Source organism: Lagopus muta, chromosome 14 (genome assembly GCF_023343835.1).
Source record: "Lagopus muta isolate bLagMut1 chromosome 14, bLagMut1 primary, whole genome shotgun sequence".
Lineage (NCBI taxonomy): Eukaryota > Metazoa > Chordata > Aves > Galliformes > Phasianidae > Lagopus > Lagopus muta.
The window spans coordinates 17,563,863-17,582,867 of NC_064446.1; the positions used below are offsets into that span (position 1 = coordinate 17,563,863).

General features: G+C 51.5%; 1 protein-coding gene across 4 annotated transcripts in view; it reads right to left on the bottom strand.

Moving 5' to 3' along the window:
* PPP2R2B (protein phosphatase 2 regulatory subunit Bbeta) overlaps positions 1-19,005 on the bottom strand; it is a 90,615-nt gene that overhangs the window by 10,105 nt on the left and 61,505 nt on the right. For all 4 annotated transcript variants that reach the window (XM_048960102.1, XM_048960104.1, XM_048960103.1 and 1 more), the window contains 2 exons: positions 1,762-1,859; positions 581-746 (listed from right to left, as the gene is read on the bottom strand). In XM_048960102.1, coding sequence (XP_048816059.1) covers positions 581-746; positions 1,762-1,859 — 264 coding nt within the window. The remainder of the gene's footprint in view (positions 1-580; positions 747-1,761; positions 1,860-19,005) is intronic.

A 19,005-nucleotide genomic window follows, 5' to 3' on the forward strand; every position in this document is an offset into this window, starting at 1 on the left:
CGATCTCTGTGCCACGTTACTTCGAGAGTGAGAACGGAAAGAAAGAGGGCAACGTGGGAATGTGTTACAAAGCATGGCTTTATAACTCACTACAATACGAAACACTGTCCTAAACACAGAGATAATATCCCTGTTAATCAAAAAACTGTTTAAAAACTCAATTAACAGATCGCTGTGCTCTATAACTAATCTTCATTGCATTTCAGTAATTCTCCCCCAGATGAGTTTAGTAAATCTTCGAATTTTATTACAGTGATCAATAGAGTCAATTCTGTAACACAAAGTTAGTTGGTTACGGGAGATAATTAGAATCCTCCTCATCCCCTGAAGTAATTAAGTCAAATCCATCCTAGGGCCCCATTCATCCCAAGTAATATTCCTGGATCCTCCTGCTATTTGTCTGAATATAACACGGAACTGCTGAGCTGAGCGCAGCTGCGTGTAGGAACACAGCAGCCACGGCTTAAAAAAGCCAAAACAGCAACAAAAACTTCACCCAGAGAGCTCAGAAAATGCCCAACAGGAGCCATCAGCAGAACAAAGCGCACAGAGGAGCCCCCCCTGCCTGCACCACACGCACCGTTGGTGGACAGCAGGAAATAGGCGGCGTTCTGCTGCGGGAGCCATCGGATCTTATTGATCTTCTCCTCGATCTCCAAACTCTTCAGGTAATCGAACTCCGGCTCGTGGCTCTGGAAAGTGCTGTACACATTGTATTCACCCCTGCGATGGGGCTGGTTCTTGCTCTGAGGAGGACAGAGAGGATGTAAGACTTGGAGAGAACATTTCCCACTGACCCCTTCACCCCCAGGTTCTCTGCACACCTGACCCAGCGCTGCCCTGGGGCTGGGAGCTGAGCTCTGCACTGAGCCCACAGCCCCCAGGGGACAGGTCAGGCCCTGGTACAGAGCCCTGAGGCACAGACTGCGTTGGGAACAGCACCACAAAGAGAGTCCATCAGGATGGGAATCATGCTGCTGGGAAAGGTGACAACGTCTGAGAACCATCTGCCCAGAGAGGCACAGCGCCCGTCTGCCAGGGGCTGCATTTCTCCAAATCGTACAGAGCTGTGCAGCGTGGGGCTCTGAGTGGGGCTGGGGCAGTTCTGTGGATCTGTGCTGCAGGTCGCTTCCTGCACACTCTGATGTTGGTCCCTTGGAGCACAGGGCTGTGACAAACAGGAGGCGGACGGAACGCATCGCAGGTGGTGTCAGGGAGGTGGAAGTTCAAGAAAAGTGGGAGAATAACAAAAAAGAGAGAAATATGAAATGGAATAGTAACAGAAAGGCCAACAAAGCATCTGTGTGTAACCTCATACTGATCAGTTTCCCCCAGCACACACAAAATACTGGGCAGATTTAATGTCGGGAGAAACGTAACCCATTGATGCCCCATAGCATTGCTGGTGGCCTCATGCAGTGCAGCCCTCTCAGGAACCCCTCAAGGAGTTCTGCAGCTCCGAGCTGAGGGCACAGTGCCCCAGGCCTGGGGGACTTCTGAGGGTGGGACAGCATGGCCAGGGGTGGATGGCAGCCAGCTGTGCCCGTGCTGGGCTATGGGGAGCTACAGCATGGCTGGAGGTGTGTGGGAACGCAACGCAGCATTTTAGGGCATTCTACAATGTTACTCCAGGTCTTGCTGCTAATTACCTCTTTCCAATTCTAGGTCTGCTAGGAGAGAACTGAGGTTAAGAGTGACAGGCACAGATTAGGAAACAACAGGACACTGCTTTACAAGGATAAAATGGCATTTTGTACTTACCTCCTGCTCACGCTGAAATATGACAACCCGACCCCCCTTGTCCCCTGTTGCCAGCAATTCTCCGGTGTGGTTGAATTCTACTGTAGAGATAATGTCAGCTGAAAGGAAGAAGACAAAGACAATTTAAGTAACTGCAGAGTGGCTTTCACAGGCATCTAAATGCACCATTCCCACGCAGCTCAGGCAGCGCACACTGTCAGCGCCTTCTCTCTCCTGTGACATTTCCATGCATCTCAGCTTTTCTTTTGTACATAATGACAGTTGCAGCATTTTGGAGTGCTGCTCCGTGTCCCACAGCCTCGGGGCGCAGGGATGCTCCCACCATGGCAGGGGACAGGCGGGGAAGCACTCATGAATCTGCAGCACGTAAAGACTTTAATCTGCGCGCTTACACTTGAGGCAAAGCAGGAGAGCTGCTAACGATTGGATTTATTGGGGCTATTTTTAAAAGAATGTCAGAGGTTAATTCTGTGACAATTACTGCCCGACTGGTGTCACCAGCTGCCTGGAGTGCAGCGCAGCAAACAGAGCAGGGGACAGGGAAGGGTGGATGCAGTCTCCGTCATTTGCATCCCCCTGGAACACCCATAGAAGGCCACTACAGCAGATTGGCCACAGCCTCATCCAGAGCACACAGCTCAGCACAGAGCAGACCCTGCCATCACCATTAATAACACACAGACACTATTTCTGCCAAGCAGGAAGCAAAATTCCTCCTGGCTTTATGCCCTGAAGTCCTTTCAATGTCCGTGCTTTGCTAAATGGAACCAGTGAGCAGTGATGGCTTTGCCCCACTTCCGTTGCTCCTGAGATGGTGGATCCCCTCTGTGCACCAGCCCCAGCTGTAACCACAGCCCTCAGCTGTCAGCTGCAGCTCCAGAGTAACCGCAGTCACTGGGACCTTCATAAGCTCACTGGAGTGAGTGAAAGCTTTGGGTGCTCACTCACTTCCTGCATCCATTCAGCCTGGTGATGTGCACAGAGCCCCACATCTGCCAAGCTGGGAGAATCCAGATGGCAGCAGGCAGGTGAGTGATGAACTCCATGCTGCTGCCATTAACATGCAACACGCGCTTCTCTTCCCCACATTACAGAATCACACAGAATCACAGAATCACAGAATTGTAGGGGTTGGAAGGGACCTCCAGAGATCATCGAGTCCAACCCCCCTGCCAAAGCAGGTTCCCTACAGCAGGTCGCACAGGTAGGCATCCAGGCAGGTTACCCCATCTCTCCAGCATTCAGCAATTCGTAATGACACATGAACGCATTCCAAAGTTTCTTGTAATTCATTTACAACTTCTGGTGGCTGTGAACAGCCTTGGAAGCCCATTTCCCTGCAGATAGAGATGGAACTGCAAAGACAAACCCCAGGGACCAGAGGTGAACAAATGGGACTAGGAGTGCAATGGGGGCTGAGGCACTGTGTGGGAATGCTCCTCAGCAAAGCACTTTGTCCTCTGCATGGAGCCCTTCTGCATCAGCCTGCACGTGTGGGCAGCAGAATCTGCCGGGAAGGTTTTAACCATCTGTTACTAACATTAATAGAAGCACCAAAAAGCAAAGCAGAAAGGCCAGCCTGGTTCAGAGCCAGGCTAAGTGCAGCGATGCTGGTTGCATCGCTGAGCACTGATAACACCTGTTCGGAATTTCACTCTTTTGGGGTTCATTTCAAGCTACCAAACAGATCCTGAGCTCCTTCAGACACACCTGTTATTTTCTGCTTGGCTGGATTTGAATTATTGCTTAAACGTCATTCCCATTTTGCAACTGAAAAGATGGGGATGGGAAGCTTTCCTGCCTGTTTTCTTCCCCATGGAGTTATGGAAAGAAAAAAAAAAAGCAAAAAATGGGAGTGAGAGCCCAGGTGTGGGTGGCAGAGCAGCCTGCAGCCCCCCGTGCACTCACTGCACCCACTGGGTTCAGGCAGAGCCCCCAGCTGCACAGGCTGACAGCACCACTGCCCACAGGCGATACTGAGGGGCGCACAGAGCCTTCCTCACACTTTTAGCCCAGGCTGCCCCACAGCTGCACCCAGGAGGATGTGGTTCTGATGCTGCTGTTAATAACCAGCACTAGGAAGCGCTCTGCCCCAGCACCCACTGTAACCGTGCTGTAACTTCAGATCTGCTGGGTCGAAGGTGGAACTGCGAGGAGACACAGAGTTCTGTGCACCAGGGAAAGCTTTGCACAGAAACCGTGCTGCATGGGCTTCCAAAAAGAAATCAGCAGCACTTCGGTGAGCAAAGCATCCACTGGCACAGTGCCCTTCCGTCCGGACCCCTCACTCAGTGGATGCCTCCTGCAGGCCAGGACAGCTGTTGGTATCTACAGCCCTGAAAAATCAGTCCAGAAGACATTGCCCTACATCCCCAGAGCAGATATGTATCTCAGCTAAAACGAAACACACTCAAACACTGACAGACTTTGTGCTTGGAACCAGATGGGGTTCAGCAGCGCCAGGTTAAGCCCTCATACAAGCCCAGGTTTTCACCGTTAATGTTTTCCAGCTGTCACTGCCTTGGACACAACAGCTCAGGCAACATTTGCAACTGCAATGCTACTTTCCAGCAACGTTTAGGCAACATTTTCTAACTCCTATGCTACTTTCTAGCACAGTATAGGCAACAGCTCCTAATTCTAAGGCTACATCCCAACCACACACTGCTGCTAAAAGCCTTGTTTATCGGGAGGGCAGCAGCAGCCACAGCCCCGAGCAGCACAGCGCCACCGACAGCGCTGAGGGCAGAGCAGCCCTGGGTGCAGAGCACAGGGCAGAAAAAGGCCCCGACTCCAGCAGAGCGCAGCGCAGGCGACCTCCAACGTGGTGAACATCACCACGGCCCCTCTGCCAACTCCACGCCGGTAGAAACGGCACCTGGAGAGCACAGGGACAGGGCTGAGCAGACGCCGCTGCAGCAGCACAGCTACGCAGCACAGAGCTGCGCCTCACACCAGGAGGCGTTTTTCCTTCTGAAACCCTTCCATCACCAGCTCTGGTTTTAGGTCACCGCATTTGTCAATGCGTTGCAATAACTTCCCCTGCTGCACTGAGACAGCCTCCAGACAGCGGCCGCTCGCAGCGCTGCCAGACTCAACCTGCAGCCTCCCCCCTCCTCAGCACAGCGCTGCGATCCAGGGACTCGAGCGGCTTCTGTCCCAGCGCAGACGTCGTCCCGGACAAACCACCGGAAGCTGCCCAGAGGCGGGCAAAGGGCGGCTGAGACACTCGGCTCATCCCCGGCTCCTGCCCCGGCAGCGGGACCTCACTGGGGTCCGGTGGGCCGGGCCTGGGCTCTGCCCCAACACCCTCAGGCTGTAACAGCAGGCGGGCAGCAGCCGGGAGAGCATCTCCCAAGGGAGAAGGACGGAGCTTAGAGATGACGGCACAGCAGCGGAGCAGCGCTGGGTCCCACGCCAAACTTGCAGCCCCAGCACGGCGCACTGCGCGCTGCTGCCCGCCGCTCCCACCCCGCGCTCAGAGCAAACCGGCAATTATTCATTAAAATTCCTGTGCACGCGCATTGAAATGATCAGTAATTGAAGTCCATTTCTCCTAAGGTTCCTATAGTAGTTTTGTGACAGTAAGAAGGAAAAATGCTTCTCTTTTTTTTTTTTTTCTTTTTCCTGTTTCTATTTCCTTCATTGCCTCCTACACGCTCAGTGCCCCGAATGTGGAGAATTTAAAGAAAACTGTTTCCATGGAGACCCTCCCCTCCGAGCAGCACCAGCCCGCAGCTTTCCCTTCTGTGAGCATTAATGTTCCTTCACGCTTTCATGCTAAAAATATCGAGGGCTGGATTTGATTTTCACCCTAGCGATGCGGTTTTATCAGAAAAATAGAAAATGTATAATACACACACCCTGGTATGCACACATGCTGCTGAATGGCAAGGTGCCCCTTCCCCTCTCCTATTGTGGGAGGAAGGCACATTCCCCAGCAAAGGGACAACGAGTGGTTGTTAAATATGGATGAGAAAGCCAGGGGCTGCCCTGGTGCCCAGGGCCCACACACCCCATCCGTGCTCCCAGACACCCCCATAACCCCACACTGGGACAGCCCACATCCCCACCTCTCTCTGAACACCTCCTCCTGAAATCCCCGTGTTCCAAGGGGCAGAACTGTGTCTCCAAAGGTGTGGTGGGGCAGCTCTGCACATCATGCGTGCAATGCCTGCTGGCACAGCAGCACGGATGCAGCGGGTTGCAGCTGCACGGCTGCCCCATCACAGCAAACCAGGGCAAGATTCAAAGCCCAGGAAAGGTAGGAACACCATCTCAGCTGAAGCACTTCTAGTGGATGATCAAATCTCTGCAGTACCTCATTACAAACACATCCTTGATGTGCTCCCAGCACTCACAGCCTGTCCCACTGCTGCAGCAGGGCAGGCAGTGCTGGTGGGAACGTGCAGCTCCATTGCTCGGACCCCATCAGCTCCAAACAGTCAGCACATGATGGTATTTTCCCTCCACCCCCCTTTGCTCTGCAGCCTGGCAGCCACGCAGCTCTCCTGCATCCTGCTTCTCTCCATCTGCATGGCAGGACCATGGCACACACATATATTTTTATAAACCTTCTTTCTCCATGAACTGAAGAGAAAACACTTTGGAGGCAGCAAGAGCATTACTGTAAGCATCATTATGATAAATTGGCTACACTGGAAGATTGCGAATAGCAGATCTTATGTCTGAGATCCACAGATGAGTCAGGCACACAGCTGCAGTCAGTTGTTTCCAATCTAGCCAGGCCCAGAGCTGACATCTCCACGTCACCAAACACAGCTACCCTGCAGGTCCACACCTTGCACAGCTCCTCTGCTCCACGCAGCCATTGCAGACCCCACATGTCCCCGTGTCCTGGTGCTGCTCAGCCCCAGGCAGTGCATGGCAGCCAGCAGCACCCCTGGGTCCTCCACGCCATGTGGGGGGCAGATGTGCCCACCCCACATCCCACTGCTGACACCACAGGCCAGCACTGGGAGAACCCCTCACACACCACTCCAACTGTAACTGAGGCGTCCTCCCATAAAGTGACCCCAGATCCCTTTCCAAAAGCGACACAGACAAGTATTCCTACTGCACTGGGACAAAGCGGAGCTTTGAGGGGGTCTCAGGACCCAGCGGGGCACTGAAACCCTGTGTTCTGTTGTTGGTAAGAATCACTTGGCCAATGGCAGCACACACAAAGCCTCCAAGCCTGCAAAGGGTGATATATTGGAAGCACCATAAATAACAGCAAACCAGGCTGCCAAACGAAGAAGGGTTTAGATCGTTCAAATCCCATGCTATAAGATGTCAAATCCAGTTTAACACTGATAAGTGTGGGATAGAAACTCAGCATCAGCACATCTCCCACCCAGGGCAGCCCCCCAGCACTGTGGGGACAAGGATGCCACAGGTCCTGCTCCTGCAGGAACACATTCACCTTTCACCACTATGGGAAACAGAGAGGTAATGAAAAACTGAATGGTGCAGGGAGAGAAGCACAGAACTCGGCCATGTGCTGACGGCAGAGCCAGAGCATCAACTCTGCACCTGACTGCTGCATGGCACAGCACAACCCTGGAGCTCAGAAAGGGCTTTGAGGGCGCAGCCCCTGGGATTCCTCCGGACAAAGCAGTGCAGATATGGGCCTCCACTCCAGGAGGATTCTCAGCCATGAGCCCCATGGAAGCCTGTGGGTCTTGTCTCACTCAGGAAGTCGTGAGGCTCGCTGCTTTCACTGGTTAAAAGAGATTTCTTCAGTTATCCTTTTCATCTGCCTCTCAACAAGAAGGGCAGTGTGAGGTTTTCCCATTACCTGCAATTCACCCGATGTCGGCTACGACAACTTTGTGCCACACATCAGAACTTTAAATACACATCTGAAGTTTTGAAGTAGAGTTGCAAAAGCATCAGTGCAAAGCTTGCACACTGCACAGCTTTTTAACAGGAGCTCTATCCTTCTTTCTGTTTCATAAGTTTGTATTTACAAAAGAAAATAAATTGACCTGCTCAAAACAAAACACTCAGCCCCAAGCACGTGTAGGCAAATGGTGCCTTCCCTCCACAGGTGTGACTGGCTGACAAATGGAGAACATTTCTGGGAGCAGAGCCTCTGTGACCCACACGTGACAAGGACTTTGCATATGGAACCTGTGGCACAGTCCTGGCCAGTTCATGGGCTTTGAGGCTGCACAGATCCCATGCACCTCTCCCAGTGATGGAACTGGGAAAGGCTCCCATAAGACAAAGCAGGGCTGCGGGTGGCTGGGAGCAGCAGGGGGTGAGCAGGACACGTCCTGCCTCCAGCACAGTCTGAGAGTTGCAGAGATGGGCTCTTCCCAGGACCTGAATCTCCCACTAAATTCCTCTGCAGCCTTCTGCCCTGCCTGTGGAAAACGCCAAGAGGAAACCAAACAAGAAGGGCACCAAGGCTTCTGGGCTACAAAAAAGATGGACTTAAAAGGAACACTTAGGACACATGGTGGGCATGCAGGGATGTGCTCCTCCAACCTACATGAACACAGCAAAGTTTGGCTGTGGGACACTGGGGTTGGGCTGGGCAATCTGTCCTCCTGCAAGGTGTGGTGCCATGTGGTGAGAGCACGGAAGGGAGGGGGACAGCAGAGGTTCAGCGTGGATCTAATGACATGCAAAATCACACGTGATTGATCTGCATTGATTTTTCCCCACTGAGGGGAATGATAGGCTGGCAAACAGAAATCAATTCCACTGCATTAAGCCCAGTGAGAATCTCGTACCATCAGCATAATGCCCCACAACATTATTACACACCAACAAAGTGAAACACCACACTGTGCCCATCCAAGCCCTCACACTGCACCTCTGCAGGACTGCATCTCCAGCCCCTCCCCACAGCATGGCTTGGCTCAGGAGGGCTGGCAGGGTGCAGCGCTCAGCAAGATGGGGACCATTTCCCAACAGCACAGTGCAATGCTGCTGAGATAGCAGCAGCTGCGAATCTTTCCCAAAATGGAATAAATCTCCTAGATTTAAACGCTAAAAATACCATCACATTCAAAATTTCTCTGCCCTTGTTACAGTGCAGAATAATTCAGTGCTGCCGACCCAAACTGAAGACATTTCCATCTGGCAGCTCCTCCAGAGCAGCTCTGCAGCTTCCCCCACCACAGTGCCTATTTCAAAGTGCTTACATGAAAGAACGTGAATTTACTTCTCTCCCCCTGTCCTCACAAGGCTGAGCGCACTGTAACCGCTCGACGCGGGCGCTCAGGAGGAGCCAGCCTGGGGGAAGTGCTGAGCACCGCGGTGCCCAACTCAGTGAGGTTCACCTCACTGCCCACCTCCAGGGTGATCTAAAATAAATCAGATGTAGACAGCACCTTAGCATTGATCAAGTCCTCTGCCCTTCTCACTTTAAAACCTCTAAAAGCTCCAAGGAATTCCAAGAACCACCTAAGCCTCGCAGACAGCTCCATCACCGTGGGATCGGGGCATCAAACCCTGGAGCACCTCTGGTTCGTGGCACACAGCAGGAAGCAGCCAAGGAAGTGATCTGGTTTCTAAACACCTCCTGAAAGCCCATCGGTCCCAGCAACACCACATTGCTGCAGTCTGAACAGCTGGTAGCCCAACTCCCAGATATTACCAGTCCTTTAGGGATAGAACATCTTTATGCTCAGCAGAACTACAAAGATCTATTTTCTAGCAGACTGTGTTGTGCTGATGACTACAGCAACCAGCTCTGATCATCATCACATACGTATTCTCCAGACAGTGCCTTGCAGGGCAAGGAAACCCCGATGCACGCGCAGCTCCGTCAGATCGCCATAGCAGCAGAAGGCTGGCTGTGCTGACAGCGGCACCGATGCTCTGCCAAGCGCTCAGCACGCCACGCATTCTGCCTTTCTGGTCATCTTGCCGAAGCCATCTGTCAGCTTATCACTAAAACCTATTGATTTTTTAAAAACTGTAATTAGAAGTACCCAAATGTCAGCTAAGTGAGTAAAATTTGGAAGCTGTGAGCTTTCCTCTCGTAGCCAGCAGCTGTTTTCAGCTTATGACTGAAATTTGTCACATTTTGCATTGATGTCACTTTCTGTTCTTCTACCATTACTCCCGTTTGATGCACAAGGAACAAGCAGTCAGGGTGAATGCTGAGAGCACGACATGCAGCAGCTCTCACAGACTTCCTCCTGCTGGGGGTTCAGGCAGGGCACTGTGACAGGGAGGTAAGGAATGGCAAATGCCGCTCGGCCGCCAGGATGCAGGGACAGCATAGAGGTCCAAACCCATGGGGAATGGGAAATCCAGCACAGAGTGTGCCTGATGGGAGGCAAACAGCAGCCCAGAGTGGCTGAGCCACCCCAGCATCCCTCTGCTCCAGAGGAACAGAGCAGAAACCACAGACCAGAGAGCACTGCATTGGAAAGAGCACACCTAGCATCCCAGTTCTGTACTTAGGAGAAAGTAAACACACTGAAGCCATGCACAGACAGTCGCTGGCATTTGTGGCTTGGATTAGAATTTAATCAGCTACAGATGGCTTAATCCAACATCTGGAGCAGTATCGAGGTGGAGGCACCAAGGAAGGGTTTCTCTCTGCTGGGCTCCAGCAGCACTGCAGCCCCTGCCAGGCTGCCCCACGGCCCAGCAGTGCCTCTGGGGGGCACAGCCCCTCTGGGAGCAATGAGCACAGCCAGGGAAGCCCAGCAGCCCCACACTGGATCAGCCCCCAGCGCTCGGGTTAAAGCTCCACTTCTGGCTCCCTTAGTGCTTCTTTCCATGGAAGATGAGCACTGTGCCACCACTTGCAGTCTGCCCTGAAGGAGATCGCTTCAGGACAGTTTCCATGCAGTGTTTTAATTAAACTTTCCTTTCCTCATCTTGGCATTAAGTTCATAAAACGAGGTTCTGAGTCTCTAAAATGAATTGCTTAAAAGTAATCTGTGAAGCAGCTGAAGACAGATTATAAATGAATTCATCTTCAGAACTTGGCATTTTGCTCACACTGGTTCACACTGTGTGCTGTACGTAGGGATGCTCAGCACCCCCCGCTGTAAGCACACAGGTCCCCACTGCAGGCACCGGCCCCACCAAGGCTGTCCAACATCAGCACGAAGCTGCAGCAGCTCGCCCAGCTCTGCACACACCGGGCAGAGCCCACAGCAGTGCTGCCAGGTGTGCTGCTAGTAAATAACAGAGAGCCAAAAGCAAACAGCACCAAACAAACCAAACGGCACCAAACCCCACCTGTTCTATGAGCTGTAAGTATCACAACAAATATTTTTTTTAAACCAGTCAGGGGTTTCTGTTTCAACAAACACACACCTGCCTGTACTGCTCTTCTCCCAGCTCAGATAAGGATCTGGTACACAGCTGAAATACCATCTCAAGTTTGCCCAGAAGTTACAACCTTGCTTACTTCCCTGCACAATAAATCATTTCACTCTGTATTTGAAATGGAGAGGCCACGGCCATGCTATTTCTAGGGCCTGTGGTGCTGTGGTAATAGGAATTCGTCTTTACTATTGGAGAACTAATATCCTTAAGCTTAATGATGCCAACTATCAGCATCCCCTCCAGGCTGCTCATCGTCATCATCTGAAAGAAATAAACACAGCAGAACTTTGAGAAGCCCTCTGGTAGCACACAGACCTGGGCACCTGCTGGCTGCTCCCTGCCAAAGCCTTGCGTTACCACTAAAGCAGCCTGCTCTTCTTATCGTGAGCTGAGCGTGCAAACAGCTCAGTTTAAGAGCTGAAGGAAAAAATGCCCTCCAGAGCAGCCCATGGGGTTCAGCTGAGCACCTTCCTGCTGGATGTGTGGGCTCCATGGGAAGGGTGCAGAGGCAGGACAGAGCCCTGAGCACCATCCATCCCACCAGTCTGTGGGGCAGCCCAGAGCACTGCTGCTGCAACGCCCTTCCAGCCACCAAACTCACTCCCTGCCCCCTTTGCCTTTCATTTTTAATTAACCATCCCTCCCTGGATTTTGTCCTCCTGGAAGGAAATTTCCATTTGGCTTTCATTCTAGTCAATCTTTAGTGGCAACAGGCAGGCAAACAAACCTCGCTTGTTATTAGGGAATGAACTCCAGGATGTAAGAAGCTTCCAAATGGAAGTACGGACATTCATTAGACCAAACGAAAACCCTCTCTCGGTCAGATGGGATTTAATTAAGTTGATTCTGACAGGGAATTAAGGATCTTTGCTGGGAGCTCTGCTCCTGGTGGTGGGGGCTGTACCAACAGGTGATGCTCTGCCAAGACCCCCCCAGGCAGCCAGCCGTCCTCCCCAGCACCCCGCGTCCCACAGACCCACTGACACTGGGGACAGCGGTGTGGATTGCACAAATTGTGCTGAGAAATCGCTACCCACTGCAATGGAAACCTGGGGATCACCAAATCCAGAACAGAAATCGCACTGAGGATTGTGAGCACATGTTTGGGCTTCTTTCAGAAGGGGAAAAAGTGAAAATGCAAATTAACCTCAGCTGTTGGAAGAACACCCTGCAGAAATGAGACTCAGAATGGGTCACAAATCAAAAAATAATAATAAAAAAAAAGCCACAACGCTCTGGGGACATTAAGCTATTACACAGAGTTGTTATTTGCCTGATTTTCACACTTCATTAGCATATGCATAATTTAACAAGGGAACGTGCTGAGGGCTGGCAAGACATAAGAGCCACTTTCTCAGAACATGAACTGTAAATTGGGGCTGCCGCAGTTTGAATTTTTTTAATCATGGCAGAAAAGCAGCAGACACCAATTCCAGGCCCTGGGCAGAAGGGACCAATGTTCAGGAACCGAGCACCAAAGGACAGACAGACAGACAGACTGACAGCTCGCCCTGCAGCAAGGCTGGGACAGAGCACAGCACATCCAGCTTCAGATGGCTCTGAGCTGCTTAGAAGCACCTTAAATAGAAATAGAGAAACGTAGGTGAAAATTACACAGCGAATCCATGCCTTTCTACCACAAGAAATGTCTGTGTTCTGCCACTTCATGAGGAAATCAGTTCACATGTGCCAAGTGAACAGCCTGTGTCAGTGGGTCTGGCTACTCCAATGCACAGCTACTATTTTTTGCAACAGCAAAAAAACACTAGGAATAATTTCCCAGCCTGTAATTGTGGGAAGAAGGAACTAAATTTTTTCATGACAACATTTCCATCCAAACTTCTTAAATTAAAAGCAGAATTTCTCATCAGAATTTCCTCCCAGGCTGCCCAGCTTCCCATCTCAGCCCACCCCTGAATCGTGCCCAGCTCTGCAGCTCTGCTGCACAGCACAGCAATGTCAGCCCTGGGCACACACTGCTGTCCCACTGCAGCCCAGCTCTGCACCAGCACAAACCATCACTCTCATGCCCCTGGAAGCTGCTGCCACTGCACTGAGCACTGACTGCACCTCAGGCAGGGCAGCATTACCTCCACTGCCTAATTGCTGCAGTAATTAATGAATTTTCTTTGGCCTGCCAGTCCCTGGGAGCATTGCTGCCGCAATCACAGGAAGAGAGAAAATCTGACTCACTGGCGCTTGGGAAAGCTGGAGCTCACCCTGCTGCTGCTGCCCTGCTCCCCCACCCCAGCGCCCCATCGCTTTGGGTGGGAGCACCCACTTGGCCTCAGCCATGGGATGGAGGCGTCGCCCTATGGGGCACCGTGGATGGAAAGCTGCTCCCACAGCCATGGGCACCACCAGAGCTTACTGGGAGCTCTACAGGGGAGACGGGGGCAGGAAACAAAAGGCCCACCTGTACCCAAGGCTGCTGCAGTTGGATGGAAAGGGAAACCCCAGGGCCAGCCACAGCACACGGGGCTCAAGGCCACCACCAGCCCTGCCCACAAAGCAGGCACGCTCTTCACTGCCACCCACAGCTCCTGGGTGCTGCACTGAGCTGAGGGCACTGCACGGGGAGGCTGCAAGCTGACAAGGGCCATCCACAGGCAGAGATGAGCCTCTGTGGGAAACACCCAAAGGCATTGCTCCTTTTCCTCCCCAGACTGTGACAGCAACGTTCCCAAGAACCATTCCAGGTCTAATTTCTCCAGATTTTAGCAGACGTTCTGTTCAGGAAACTGCAAGAGGATTTAGGATTTAAATAATGCCATGAGACCTGGGAGATGTTTCTTTACGTGACTAACTGACCGCAGCTGTTTGTTTTACAACAAGAATACTCAATGATCTGTGCACACAGGTTGATTCAGACCCTGCCTACCATAGCGGCTGATGTCACTCTGGCACACATCACTGGCATCTGAACTCTGACTGCAGGGCTGCAAGCCATGAAAGAAGTCCCCATGGCTCTCGAAGATGGGCTGTAAGCTGGGGCAGAGCCAGTCAGCAGGGAACCCCAGATCACAATGAGAGGAACCTGACAATTAGGAAAGCAAATTTCACAAGCAAAGCAGGCTTGGTGAAGCCCCACTTTCAGGGCATCCCTAGCACTCCAACTGCTGGCACTATTTTTGCACGGTGCATCCAATGTTTCCAATTTTTTTAATGCAATATTTGCTGCAAAGACAGCAGGATGACCTCCCCACTACCCCACAGCTCCACTGCCTGCACGGCCCATCCAGCGCCGCAGGGCTCAGCCCTCAGCCCCACAGCAGCTCCAACTGCTAATGAGCAAACAGGAGCCCAGGGGATGAGCACCTCCCGGTCAGAGCGCAAGGCAAAAGCTGACTGCTTTAGCAAAGACTCTCTACACATAAGTAGTATTTTTCCATTGCTGTACAGTGAATAAACTGGGGGGAAGAAAATAATATCCCTGTCATATCCTAAAGCTCCCTGACATTATTTACAGCTGAAATCCTGCTGTACTGAGATGCTGAGCGATAACTGGCATGTGAAACTCACGCTAAACAGAAGTGGATGTGACAAATACATCTTAACTGTCCAAATTGAACAGCTGATGGCAATACCTGTCATCATCCAGGTAACCACGCTGGTTGTAAGCGCTGCATTTCAATTGGTCCAACTGCCAGGAAGGGCAAATGTTAACAGATCCTTGAAAGGTTATCCTTACTCTGACTTTTAATGAAGGTACAAGAACTTTGTGACTGTGGAAGAATGGCTGGAGTTTCCCCATTGGAAGCAAAGACTTTAACCCCGGGATGGCACTTCATGTTGTTTTGTTTTGCTGCACATAAATAATCACCAGTGAGACTGCAGTACTTTGAAGTTGAACTTATGAGTACGAGCAAAGCTACAGTGAGGGTAATAAATTATGCAGAACTGTTTGTGCTGGGAATGGCAATGCTTCAAGATGATGCAAATAGGCACTTTCTGAACCTCTTCTAAAAACCCAGAGAAACCTTGGGACCAAACCATATGGTTCAAATCAGCCACCCATAGCAAGCTTAATGCCTCAGCCAGTCAGCGAGGATTTGGGCAATTAGGTTATTAATGTGTTTATGCAAACACAGAGAAAAAGAGTTGGGGAAAGTCTCCTTGATTTCTCTCTACCAAACCTACTGAGCAGCACAGAGTCGAGAGAACATCAGTCCAGAATGAATTTAAGGGAGACGGAGCAGCTGACGCCGTGCCCACAGGCAGCAGCGTGCGGCGCCCAGAAAAGAGCACCGACAAACCAGCCCAGCAGGCAGCGACCCTCCGAGCAGCACTCAGCCCAGCCCTGCCCTCACCTCCTGCTCCACACAGCCATTGAGCTCCCAGCCCAGCAACCCCTCAGCCCGGGCTGTGCCCGCGGCACTTTGGGTCGGTCTGCGATCAGCTGAGAGCGTCCGTATTCACACAGTGCCCTGCAGGGGAGCACAGCATGCCCGTGTCTGCAGGAGGGGAAGGCGGCTCCTTCAGATGGAGCTGCGTTTTACTAGGGGTCAACGGGAACAGGCACAACGATCCCTCGTGTCCTTGAAAGTCTACCAAATCTGCGGAGGAAATCTGCTGTATCGGTTACAGTTTATTATTATATATCCTTGGCTCAGGAACAGGAATATTTAATTACACTAATTGCTTCTGGTTGGGGAAGGGAGCCTTTACGCTTGGACAAAGCTGCCTATAAACCACTGCGCTTCTGCCGGTTCGGGCTGCGGGTCAGGTTTTACATGTTCTGAGAAGATTAACTTTACTCCTCGTGAAGAATTTAATTACAGGAAGTGATTAGCCAAGTGTTCCCAGTCAATACAACTGCAGCACGAACTCCTAAGGAGTATGTTTTCTATTACATGGGTAGCCAAAGAATGGCAAAACTGTAGCAGGGCCATTTGGTTTAAGTGATACCAGCGAGCCCTGGGTCTCCACAGGAAAATTACAACATGCTGACTCAAGCAACATTCAGCAGGGCAGGAGAGGGGGAAACCAATAAGAAGGCAGCAGGAGACCGAAACTCCATTTTAAAATACAGAAATAACACCATTTTATAGGCTTCTTGTTTTCTAATTGCAGTGCTGCAAAAATCAATGGCTTTTGGAAAGTAAAAGAAACGCACACAGCGAACTGCTGGAAACCCCACTAAGCCATAAACCAATGCTTAAGGTAAATATCAATAATATCAATATTGTTTTCCCTTTTTTTTTTTTTTTTTTTTTTTTAAAGGGAGGTGGGACAAAGAACAGACCTGCTTTGTCATTTTTCACTCCTGGTTAGGAAATATAATCACACGCATCTCATGAGGGAGAAAACTCCATAATTCAGCAGACCGAACACAGCAGCATCATTCAGAGGCTGGAAGGCTAACAGCACAACAAAAGCCAACTCCAAGTCTAACCAAGTACCTTTGCATTCCCACCCTGGAGATAACCGAGTGCAGTGCCTACAACAAGCTGCCTTCCTGCTCGCTGCCATGCAGAGATTCTTAAATGGCACAAGGGAAGTGCAGCCATTTCTCAAGATGGGGATGTCCAGGATGGGCTGCCTGGCAGTGTTCTGTGCAGCACAACAGAACAGCCCCACGCATCACCCTGCACTCAGCTTTGGCAGCTGTGCAAGCAGAGCTGAAGGTGCAGCACATCCCAGAACCAATGCCATGTGGGTATCTGCCACCTGAACGGGACATTAACTTCACAGAATTACAGTATTTCCCAGCACTCTGTCAAAACAGGATTTTTCCCAACAAACCATTCCCATAAGCTCAATCTAGATGAGCTGTTAGTGTTGTCTGTTGGGAGCTTCTTCTCACTTAATGAATCTGATCATATTCATATTCTGTCAGTCCCACTTGGCAGAGGCAGCCTGTCACTGGGTGACTCCACCAGGCAGCTCCTGGCCTGTGGTCAGACTGCCCTCTGCATCACTGTCACTTCAGACTTCAGTGACCCTCACCTGCACCACTGGCACAAAACTGAGCTCCTGGAAACATGGTAGGTGCAAACAATTGCATCTCGAGACAGGCTTAGAAGCAGAACTGAGGATCGCTCCCTTTGCAGGGGACACAATTGCTGCACATTTATCCAAAGAGAAGGGGAGGGTTTGGTGAGCAGTATCCAGCTCCTGGGGAAGCAGAGCTAACAAGGACAGCACCCTGGTGTGTTCCTCCCCTGCCAAGTACCGCCTGCACCGCCCCATAGGAGCACTGCTGGGCCCTGCGGTCACTGCCTGCAGCCACAGCTCTGCAGCCAGCAGCAGCACGCAGGGCTGAAAGGGCGGAGGTTTCTTTTTGGGGATGAGTTGCATTATGAGGAGGAAAAATACCGCCTCTTTCTGGCAAATCCTTGTCCACCACATTTCATCACCTTGTCAATAACTTTACACATTGTCAGAAACAGATTGCAAGGAAAGAAGGAGGTTTGGTGAGACAGGAGCTCCGCAAAACAGGGACGAATCGAGAGAACAAAGTGCTGCAGCACGTCGGGATTCCGCTCTGCAGTGGTGCTCCAAACCAGGCCAAGTTTCCTGCCTGGATCCATGATGAACATTTACAGCCAGTTAAGTAGCAGCTGCACATCCATCAAACTCATTGTATTAGCACCTTGAAAACATAAAAGTCATGAAACAAAGAAGGCAGCTGCAGCGCTCCCTCTGGGAGAGGAACACAGGTGCCGGCCGCATCTACTGCAGCCAAGGCTCCGTGGTGCCCAGCCCCAGTCAAGGAGCACAGTGTAATGAGCAACGTAACCAACAATGAGCACAGTGTAACAGCAAGCTTACAGGTTGTGCCAGTGGGAGCTCCTGTGGGTGGAGGTCAGGGCACTCATACTGAGGAAGACTTCAGCAAATGTTTTCTGCTGCCACAGTGCAGAGGGTTGGGAGCGGGCCATTGGAGGTTGGGGCAGAAACAGGCAGTATTGGGAGAACACTGTCACAGAGTCAAACAAGTACAGCCTATAAACCCAGCCGGCAGCACCAGGTGTAACCCAACCTCTGCACCCATAGCAGGAGGTGGGGCAGGGCTGCCAGCACAGGGGGCAAAGGCACCACGAGGATCCCATCCCACAGCCCAGCAGCACCAGGATGGCAGAGCACCCCCCAACCACAGCTGGCCTTAGCAGCCCAAAGGGAAGCAGAGCTCTCTCAACCAAAGGCACAAAGTCCTTAAGAGTACAACTGCAAACCCCTGCTGGTTTCCAAGGCTGCGTGGGTCCTTGGCAAGTGGAACACGCCAGCCGTGAGCACAGCTTGGAGCCATTTCTGGCAGTTTCTCTAAATCCAGCTCAGTGCACAGTGCTTCCCCTTGCCTCCAAGAGATCCCCATCTCACCCACACTGCTCTGCAGCCCCACAGCTGCCAGCAGCTCCCTGGCACCATGCGCTGCCCCTGCAAGGGGATGGGTGCAGAACAGGCAGGTTTGCATGCAGAACAGGGGAAGAACAAGGGCTGGTGTGAGGATGAGGAGAAAAAAATAGGGATTACAATACAAGGAAAGTGAAAAGAGTCTAAAATTAGCAAAGACAGACAAAAGATAAAGGGGGAGAGGAGAAGAGCTGACGGAAGAAGAGCTCAAACTGTGCAGAAAGCTGTGCAGAGATGGCTGCCCATCTCCTCCAGCCCCACTGCCCAGGGCAAGGATCTGCATGGCAGCAGCTCTGTGTGGCAGGATGAGAATGCCCTGCAGGCTCTTGAGCAGCTTAAGGAAGTGTGAAATTCCAGCAAAGGATCTATGAATGATGTATTGAATAATGTCATGGTTCTTTAACTTTAGCAGCAGATTTACACAGTTATGGAAGCAGGAGGCAGAATGCAATTTGGGGAATAAAATTAACTGAAATTCCTGAGACTCCGAGCAGAGCAAAAAATAAACTCAAAATCCTCAGCCATGAATGTATCACATTTGCAGCCACCAGCAGTGGAAGTGGCTGGGTGCTGCAGTCCCCC